This window comes from Heptranchias perlo, chromosome 22 (assembly GCF_035084215.1).
Source record: "Heptranchias perlo isolate sHepPer1 chromosome 22, sHepPer1.hap1, whole genome shotgun sequence".
Taxonomy (NCBI): Eukaryota; Metazoa; Chordata; class Chondrichthyes; order Hexanchiformes; family Hexanchidae; genus Heptranchias; species Heptranchias perlo.
Window position 1 is genome coordinate 16,422,774 of NC_090346.1, and position 11,521 is coordinate 16,434,294.

General features: G+C 44.7%; 1 protein-coding gene across 1 annotated transcript in view; it reads left to right on the top strand.

Moving 5' to 3' along the window:
* LOC137340874 (UNC93-like protein MFSD11) overlaps nucleotides 1–9,043 on the top strand; it is a 29,960-nt gene extending 20,917 nt beyond the window's left edge. The window contains exons 12-13 of the mRNA XM_068003679.1: nucleotides 1,144–1,279; nucleotides 8,528–9,043. Coding sequence (XP_067859780.1) covers nucleotides 1,144–1,279; nucleotides 8,528–8,680 — 289 coding nt within the window. The 3' untranslated portion in view covers nucleotides 8,681–9,043. The remainder of the gene's footprint in view (nucleotides 1–1,143; nucleotides 1,280–8,527) is intronic.
* Nucleotides 9,044–11,521: the final 2,478 nt, after the last annotated feature.

The window sequence follows — 11,521 nt, forward strand, 5'->3', positions numbered from 1 at the left end:
CCAGGTAAGTCACCAGTACGAGCCCTACCTGTCCCCAGGTAAGTCGCCGTTACGAGCCCTACCTGTCCCCAGGTAAGTCGCCGCCTCTCTTTGCCGGCAGTTGTTGGAGGAAAGGAAACCCCTCGGAGAAAGAACTGATTCCCATTGGTTTAAAAAATCATGAGTGAAGGTTCCCATTTTCCCTTCTGCTCCTGAACTTCTTAAATCTGCCGCGAGACAGCTATTCGACTACAGGGACATCTCCTTCTTCATCCACTGTCCACTTTTCAGCAGGGCCCCCTGCCTGCGTCATTCTCCCTTCCCTCACCCCTGCCCCCCAAGCCAAAAATGCCCCAAGTTCCACCCTGCCATGGTCCGCACCAACCAGAGGTGGAAGCCGAGATCGACCTGCTCTCAGTGGCTCAGCAATGGGCGGGATAGAGACAGGGTGGCCTCATTGGTAGCGCAGTGGTTTTCTTACTGGACTAATAATCCAGAGAACAAGAATTCAAATCCCACCATAGCAGTTTGAGAATTGAATTCAGTTTTAATAAATCTGGAAAATAAATGACCATGAAGCTGTCGGATTGTCGTAAAAACCCAACTTGTTCACTAATATCCTTTAGGGAAGGAAACCTGCCGTCCTTACCCATTCTGAGCCTGTATGTGACTCCAGTCCCCACACAAACATGGTTTACTCTTAACTGCCTTCTGAAACCACTCAATTGAATCAAATCACTACTAGGATTTCAAGGAGAAGGCCCACCACCATCTTCTTGGGGCAACTAGGGATGGGGTGACGGGCTGTATCGGGGTGACGGGCTGTATCGGGGTGACGGGCTGTATCGGGGTGACGGGCTGTATCGGGGTGACGGGCTGTATCGGGGTGACGGGCTGTATCGGGGTGACGGGCTGTGTCGGGGTGACGGGCTGTGTCGGGGTGACGGGCTGTATCGGGGTGACGGGCTGTGTCGGGGTGACGGGCTGTGTCGGGGTGACGGGCTGTATCGGGGTGACGGGCTGTATCGGGGTGACGGGCTGTATCGGGGTGACGGGCTGTATCGGGGTGACGGGATGTATCGGGGTGACGGGCTGTGTCGGGGTGACAGGTGATGATACCTGGTTTCACAGGCCAGACAGTAACAGTTGATGTTGTATTCACAGCCCTGCTGTTACGTTGGTGAGCAGCTTCCTGCTCGGGCTGGGAGACAGTTGCTTCAACACTCAGCTCTACGGTATCCTCGGCACCCTCTACCCTGAGCAAGGTGCCCCTGCTTTCGCCATCTTCAAATTCATTCAGGTACAGTTAGCAGAGACACTGAATCTGGGATTCTATTGTCACTGTATTTATTCTCATTGTTGAATCACACCGAGCTACGATACACCCACAGAATCCAGTACACGGTAAAGGTAAATCTAGAGCCCCCTGGATGTCAAGGAGCATACAAGATAAGATAAGGCGGAAAAAGAAAGCTGATGTCAGACATCGGGAACTCAATACTACAGAAAGCCTAGAGGAGTATAAAAAGTGCAGGGGGGAAATTAAAAAGGAAATAAGGAAAGCAAAGAGAGGGCATGAAAAAATACTGGCAAGTAAAATCAAGGAAAACCCAAGATTTATAAATACATAAAGAGCAAGAGGATAACTAAGGAAAGAGTAGGGCCTACTAGAGACCAAAAAGGTAACCTATGTGTGGAGGCGGAAGATGTGGGTATGGTTCTAAATGAATACTTTGAGTCTGTCTTCACAAAAGAGGGGAACGATGCAGAGATTGTAGTTAAGGAGGAGGAGTGTGAAATATTGGATGGGATAAACAGAGAGAGGAAGTATTAAGGGGATTAGCATCTTTGAAAGTGGATAAATCACCAGGGCCGGATGAAATGTATCCCAGGCTGTTAACAGAAACCAGGGAGGAAATAGCGGAAGCTTTAACAATCATTTTCCAAACTTCATTGGGTACAGGCGTAATGCCGGAGGATTGGAGGACTGCTAACGTTGCACCATTGTTTAAAAAGGGAGAAAAGGATAGACCAAGTAATTACAAGCCAGTCAGCCTAACATCAGTGGTGGGTAAATTATTGGAATCAATTCTGAGGGACAGGATAAACCGTCACTTAGAAAGGCATGGACTAATCAAGGACAATCAGCATGGATTTGTTAAGGGGAGATCGTGTCTGACTAACTTGATTGAATTCTTTGAGGAGGTAACAAGGAGGCTAGATGAGGGTAGTGCATTTGATGTAGTCTACGTGGATTTTAGTAAGGCTTTTGACAAGGGCTCACATGGCAGACTGGTCAAAAAAGTAAAAGCCCATGGGATCCAAGGGAGGGTGACTAGTTGGATCCAAAATTGGCTCAGTGGCAAGAAACCAAGGGTAATGGTCTCCGGGTGTTTTTGTGACTGGTTGGCTGTTTCCAGAGGGGTTCAGCAGAGCTCAGTACTAGGTCCCTTGCTTTTTGTGACATATATTAATTATTTGGACTTAAATGCAGGGGGCATGATTAAAAAGTTTGCAGATGATACAAAAATTGGCCGTGTGGTTGATAGTGAGGAGGAATGCTGTAAACTGCAGGAAGATATCAATGGACTGGTCAGATGGGCAGAAAGGTGGCAAATGGAATTCAATCCGGAGAAGTGTGAGCTAATGTATTTGGGGAGGGCAAACAAGGCAATAAATGGAAGGATACTGAGAGGTTTAGAGGAAATGAGGTAACTTGGAGTGCATATCCACAAATCCCTGAAGGTAGCAGGACAGGTAGATAAGATGGTTACGAAGGCATACAGGATACTTTCCTTTATTAGCCGAGGCACAGAATATAAGAGCAGGGAGGTTATTCTGGAACTGTATAAAACACTGGTTAGGCCACAGCTTGAGTACTGTGTACAGTTCTGGTCACCATATTACAGGAAGGATGTAATTGTACTAGAGAGGGTGCAGAGGAGATTTTCGAGGATGCTGCCAGGGCCGGAGAATTTTAACTATGAGGAAAGATTGGATAGGCTGGGGTTGTTTTCTTTGAAACAGAGTAGGTTGAGGGGTGATTTAGTTGAGGTGTATAAAATTATAAGGGGCCTAGATAATGGATAGGAAGGACGTATTTCCCTTAGGAGAGAGGGTGGTGGGGGTCTGTAACTCACTGCCTGAAAGGGTGGTAGAGGCAGAAACCCTCATCACATTTAAAAAGTACTTGGATGTGCACTTGAAGTGCTGTGACCTACAAGGTTACGGACCAAGTGCTGGAAAGTGCGATTAGGCTGGGTGGCTAATTTTCGGCTGGCACGGAAACGATGGGCCAAATGGCCACCTCCTGTGCTGTAAATTTTCTATGATTCTATGATACACATCATAGAGCTACAACACACCCATGGTATCCAGTACACATCATACTGAGCTACGATACACCCACAGTATCCAGTACACAACACACTGAGCTACAATATACCCACAGTATCCAGTACACAACACACTGAGCTATGATATACCCACAGTATCCAGTACACATCAAACTGAGCTACAATATACCCACAGTATCCAGTACACATCACACTGAGCTACAATATACCCACAGTATCCAGTACACGTCATACTGAGCTACAATATACCCACAGTATCCAGTACACAACACACTGAGCTACAATATACCCACAGTATCCAGTACACAACACACTGAGCTATGATATACCCACAGTATCCAGTACACATCAAACTGAGCTACAATATACCCACAGTATCCAGTACACATCACACTGAGCTACAATATACCCACAGTATCCAGTACACAACACACTGAGCTACAATATACCCACAGTATCCAGTACACAACACACTGAGCTATGATATACCCACAGTATCCAGTACACATCAAACTGAGCTACAATATACCCACAGTATCCAGTACACATCACACTGAGCTACAATATACCCACAGTATCCAGTACACAACACACTGAGCTACAATATACCCACAGTATCCAGTACACAACACACTGAGCTATGATATACCCACAGTATCCAGTACACATCAAACTGAGCTACAATATACCCACAGTATCCAGTACACATCACACTGAGCTACAATATACCCACAGTATCCAGTACACATCACACTGAGCTACAATATACCCACAGTATCCAGTACACAACACACTGAGCTATGATATACCCACAGTATCCAGTACACAACACACTGAGCTACAATATACCCACAGTATCCAGTACACAACACACTGAGCTACAATATACCCACAGTATCCAGTACACAACACACTGAGCTACAATATACCCACAGTATCCAGTACACAACACACTGAGCTACAATATACCCACAGTATCCAGTACACAACACACTGAGCTACAATATACCCACAGTATCCAGTACACAACACACTGAGCTACAATATACCCACAGTATCCAGTACACATCACACTGAGCTACAATATACCCACAGTATCCAGTACACAACACACTGAGCTATGATATACCCACAGTATCCAGTACACAACACACTGAGCTACAATATACCCACAGTATCCAGTACACAACACACTGAGCTACAATATACCCACAGTATCCAGTACACAACACACTGAGCTATGATATACCCACAGTATCCAGTACACATCACACTGAGCTACAATATACCCACAGTATCCAGTACACAACACACTGAGCTATGATATACCCACAGTATCCAGTACACAACACACTGAGCTACAATATACCCACAGTATCCAGTACACAACACACTGAGCTACAATATACCCACAGTATCCAGTACACAACACACTGAGCTACAATATACCCACAGTATCCAGTACACAACACACTGAGCTACAATATACCCACAGTATCCAGTACACAACACACTGAGCTACAATATACCCACAGTATCCAGTACACAACACACTGAGCTACAATATACCCACAGTATCCAGTACACATCACACTGAGCTACAATATACCCACAGTATCCAGTACACAACAGACTGAGCTACGATATACCCACAGTATCCAGTACACAACACACTGAGCTACAATATACCCACAGTATCCAGTACACAACACACTGAGCTACAATATACCCACAGTATCCAGTAAACAACACACTGAGCTATGATATACCCACAGTATCCAGTACACATCACACTGAGCTACAATATACCCACAGTATCCAGTACACAACACACTGAGCTATGATATACCCACAGTATCCAGTACACAACACACTGAGCTACAATATACCCACAGTATCCAGTACACAACACACTGAGCTACAATATACCCACAGTATCCAGTACACAACACACTGAGCTACAATATACCCACAGTATCCAGTACACAACACACTGAGCTACAATATACCCACAGTATCCAGTACACAACACACTGAGCTACAATATACCCACAGTATCCAGTACACAACACACTGAGCTACAATATACCCACAGTATCCAGTACACAACACACTGAGCTACAATATACCCACAGTATCCAGTACACAACACACTGAGCTATGATATACCCACAGTATCCAGTACACATCAAACTGAGCTACAATATACCCACACTATCCAGTACACATCACACTGAGCTACAATATACCCACAGTATCCAGTACACAACACACTGAGCTACAATATACCCACAGTATCCAGTACACATCACACTGAGCTACAATATACCCACAGTATCCAGTACACAACACACTGAGCTATGATATACCCACAGTATCCAGTACACAACACACTGAGCTACAATATACCCACAGTATCCAGTACACAACACACTGAGCTACAATATACCCACAGTATCCAGTACACAACACACTGAGCTATGATATACCCACAGTATCCAGTACACATCACACTGAGCTACAATATACCCACAGTATCCAGTACACAACACACTGAGCTATGATATACCCACAGTATCCAGTACACAACACACTGAGCTACAATATACCCACAGTATCCAGTACACAACACACTGAGCTACAATATACCCACAGTATCCAGTACACAACACACTGAGCTACAATATACCCACAGTATCCAGTACACAACACACTGAGCTACAATATACCCACAGTATCCAGTACACAACACACTGAGCTACAATATACCCACAGTATCCAGTACACAACACACTGAGCTACAATATACCCACAGTATCCAGTACACATCACACTGAGCTACAATATACCCACAGTATCCAGTACACAACAGACTGAGCTACGATATACCCACAGTATCCAGTACACAACACACTGAGCTACAATATACCCACAGTATCCAGTACACAACACACTGAGCTACAATATACCCACAGTATCCAGTAAACAACACACTGAGCTATGATATACCCACAGTATCCAGTACACATCACACTGAGCTACAATATACCCACAGTATCCAGTACACAACACACTGAGCTATGATATACCCACAGTATCCAGTACACAACACACTGAGCTACAATATACCCACAGTATCCAGTACACAACACACTGAGCTACAATATACCCACAGTATCCAGTACACAACACACTGAGCTACAATATACCCACAGTATCCAGTACACAACACACTGAGCTACAATATACCCACAGTATCCAGTACACAACACACTGAGCTACAATATACCCACAGTATCCAGTACACAACACACTGAGCTACAATATACCCACAGTATCCAGTACACATCACACTGAGCTACAATATACCCACAGTATCCAGTACACAACACACTGAGCTACAATATACCCACAGTATCCAGTACACAACACACTGAGCTATGATATACCCACAGTATCCAGTACACATCAAACTGAGCTACAATATACCCACACTATCCAGTACACATCACACTGAGCTACAATATACCCACAGTATCCAGTACACAACACACTGAGCTACAATATACCCACAGTATCCAGTACACATCACACTGAGCTACAATATACCCACAGTATCCAGTACACAACACACTGAGCTATGATATACCCACAGTATCCAGTACACAACACACTGAGCTACAATATACCCACAGTATCCAGTACACAACACACTGAGCTACAATATACCCACAGTATCCAGTACACAACACACTGAGCTATGATATACCCACAGTATCCAGTACACATCACACTGAGCTACAATATACCCACAGTATCCAGTACACAACACACTGAGCTATGATATACCCACAGTATCCAGTACACAACACACTGAGCTACAATATACCCACAGTATCCAGTACACAACACACTGAGCTACAATATACCCACAGTATCCAGTACACAACACACTGAGCTACAATATACCCACAGTATCCAGTACACAACACACTGAGCTACAATATACCCACAGTATCCAGTACACAACACACTGAGCTACAATATACCCACAGTATCCAGTACACAACACACTGAGCTACAATATACCCACAGTATCCAGTACACATCACACTGAGCTACAATATACCCACAGTATCCAGTACACAACACACTGAGCTATGATATACCCACAGTATCCAGTACACAACACACTGAGCTACAATATACCCACAGTATCCAGTACACAACACACTGAGCTACAATATACCCACAGTATCCAGTACACAACACACTGAGCTACAATATACCCACAGTATCCAGTACACATCACACTGAGCTACAATATACCCACAGTATCCAGTACACATCACACTGAGCTACAATATACCCACAGTATCCAGTACACATCACACTGAGCTACAATATACCCACAGTATCCAGTACACTCGGAGTATGGTATCTCGTTTTGGTCTCTGTGCATGATGGGTGATTTCAAGGACCTTGGGAAGGCATATAGACGGGTAAGCAATATGATACTCAGATCTGGGAGCTCTTAGTTATCAGGAGGAGGTTTAGGACTTTGGCTGAAATGTAGTTTTAGAGGAAATATAATTGAGGTTTTTAACAGGACAAAGGGAATTGGTTCTGAGCAGAACTAGGGACACGTGTGAAAACCCTTAGTCACGGAGTTAGGTTACATGTTAGGAAGTATTTATTTTTGGAGTCATTGCCCTCTGGAATGGACTGACTCTGCGGAGAGTAGGGATTCCCTGCGGAGAGTACGGATTCCCAATGGAGAGTAGGGATTCCCAGCGGAGAGTAGGGATTGCCTGCGAGAGTACGGATTCCTTGCGGTCCTTCACTACTTCCTGAAGGAGCATTTTTCCAGTTACAATAGCTGGTTCGCTGGGATTAGAAAGGTTTATGGTTTAATGTGGTCTCCGGGAGCTTTTATTTTTGCCTTAGGGAATCACAGAGGAATTTCCCTCAATTGATCCTAATTTAATCTCCCAGTTTTTCTCTTGTTTTTGCCTCTCCCAGAAGACTGTGTCTCTCGGGGGATAGTTCGATGGTGTATCATATCTGGATGGGATGGGTTTGCTGGACCAGGTTCCCTTTTCATATGTTTGTTTGTAAATCAGCCATCCCTGATACTGAAAGGAAACAATGTCCTAATTTGTGTGACTGTTTTCTTTCTGCTTGGCTTTCAGTCCGTTTCTGTCGCAGTGGCTTTTGGTTACAGCAACTACCTGCTGCTGTCACGGCAGCTGCTCATCCTCACTACCTTCTGTTTTATCGGCACACTCTTCTTCTTCATCGCGGAGAAAATCGAAGACAATGCCTCAAGCTTGCAAGATTTCTGACCTTCATCGCACGGCTTTCAATTTTTCTGACAGTGCGGGGAAATTCCAAGATCTGCTGTTTTGGTGACCCAAAACCTGCAGGAAGAGAAACGTCCTTTATACCTGTGGAGTAGATTGAAACACTGCCTCTGGAGGGGTTCCAATATTTGAATCACTGAGGAACTCTGGTGGCAGAATACAGGAACAGGAGGAGGCCATTCAGCCCCTCGAGCCTGTTCCACCATTCAATTAGATTATGGCTGATCTCTATCTTAACTTCATCTACCCACCTTGGTTCAGTAACCCTTAATACCCTTGCCTAAAAAAAATCTATTGATCTCAGTTTTGAAATTTTCAATTGACCCCCAGCCGTAACAGCTTTTTGGGGGAATTTTCAATTGACCCCCAGCCGTAACAGCTTTTTTGGGGGGGGGTGGGGAAGAGTTCCAGATTTCCACTCCCCTTTGTGCGAAGAAATGCTTCCTGACATCACCCCTCAACGGCCTAGCTCTAATTTTAAGGTTATGCCCCCTTGTTCTGAAGTCTCCCACCAGAGGAAATAGTTTCTCTCTATCTACCCTCTCAGTCAGCAGTTAGTGTCAACCATTGAAAAATTTCTTCGGCTCTGCATGTTTTGAGATGTCTGGCCTGTGTGTTTTCTGTCATATTATAATGTTGACCCTTCAGGAGAAATGAGCAATAATCCTTGCATTCAAAAAAGAAATGTTATAACCCGGTAAGTAACTTGAACTGGAGAACATAAGAAATAGGAGCAGGAGTGGGCCATACGGCCCCTCAAGCCTGCTCCGCCATTCAGTCAGATCATGGCTGATCTTCGACCTCAACTCCACTTTCCCACCCGAATAAGAACATAAGAAATAGGAGCAGGAATTTCTGTGGTCAATAAAAAAATAATGCAAATGGATTTACAATATCAGTTTACGCAGCGAACAGAGTTCTCCCCTTCCCCTGTATCTTAAGTCTATCTTACACTCACTGATATCACCAATCAGCTGTAATTCCTGCCAATGCATGAAATTCCTAAGCAAGCTCTCATTCCCTACAAACCAGAGTATAACCTTAGACGCTTGATATCTGACAGTAACTCAGGGTCAAACAGGCCACTTTTGTTACTGTAATTTGCTCGATGGAATTGACAAGAGCCCCTTTGTGTGCTCATAATCTTCAGCTAATCGTCATCCATTGTGTGACTGAAGGTGTAAGTTACAAATTCAGTTAATTAAAGAAGCATGAAATTCAGCTCATCCGTACGCTGTGTTCTGTCTCCAGGGCAGATCCTAACTCCAGTCTCACACACGAGATTCTTGAGCCACTTACTGGGGAAGAGTAGCTGAGGTGGTTTCATGTTGCCCTCCTCATGGTTTTTATCTTCTTCACCTTCTCCGAGGTGAGCTGCCCTTTACATTGTGGGGCAATCTGCACCCATGGGACACGGGACACTGAATCACACAAGGAGATATTAGGACAGGTGACCAAAAGCTTGGTCAAAGAGGTAGGTTTTAAGGAGCATCTTAAAGGAGGAGAGAGAGGTGGAGAGGCTTAGGGAGGGAATTCCAGAGCTTAGGGCCTCGGCAGCTGAAGGCACGGCCGCCGATGGTGGAGCGATTAAAATCGGGGATGCGCAAGAGGCAAGAATTGGAGGAGCGCAGAGATCTTGGAGGGTTGTAGGGCTGGAGGAGGTTACAGAGATAGGGAGAGGGCGAGGCCATGGAGGGATTTGAAAACAAGGATAAGAATTTTAAAACAGATCTCAAACCTGCCAGAACCAGAATCCCACATCATCACAATGTAGAATCCTGCTCTCGATTTGAACATGACAGAATCGCCTGCCATCACATTCATCAATTCATGAAATTCATAGGATATAAACCACTGATGCTAAACTATACTTTATAATGAGTGACTATAAATAGGTGTATCATTACCTTCATAAGAGAATGCTTGCCCAGTCCACTCAACAAATTCGAGCGGGGAATTTATAAAAAAACAGATTTGCAGGTTATGATAACTTCAAACAGGAATGGTCAGACACTCTGGATCGTGATGATTCCCGAGCCATTGGGACCATGGACATGTTATCTGTGGAATGGGACTGGTGGGGTTGACTGGGGCTGTTTGTAATGTTGGACTGGGATCCACGAGCTTCTCACTCTATTAGCCTTTGGGAGCCTCTTGGGCTACAGCAAGAATGCAGACCATGTATTTTAACAGCTCAACTTCTGATTGTGAATCTGAAATTCAAGGCTCTTGCACTGCAATTTGTACATATGTTATTGTGGATTTTATCTACCTATGCCTGTAATTATATTAAATCCATGAACTGGTGTCACTCGAACGCTCCAGCATATTGAAATCAATGGGAATTGCTGTAATGGTAACACTTGTTATTCTTACTTGCTCCACGGGTGGCGCTGTAACTTCTCTCAGCCTGTTACAACAAACTGAAGACACAAGAAGGTCTTTAACTGTGAGCAAGGCCACGGGGGGTTCCCTAGTGTTATGTTAAAAATTTTCTGTATAGTGTACCCCCCAAACCATCTAGAAGGATAAGGGCAGCAGATGCATGGGAACACCATCACCTGCACGTTCTCTCCAAGTCATCTCCATCCCGACTTGGAAATATATCGGCCGTTCTTTCATCACCGCTGGTTCAAAATCCCGGAACTCCCAAGCAGCACTGTGGGAGTACCTTTGCCACACGGACTGCAGCAGTTCAAGAAGAAGACCCACCACCACCTTCTCAAGGGGCAACGAGGGATGGGCAATAAATGCCAGCCTTGCCAGCAACACCCACATCCTGAGAATTAATTAAAGAAACACTTTCCTGTGTCGCACTCACGT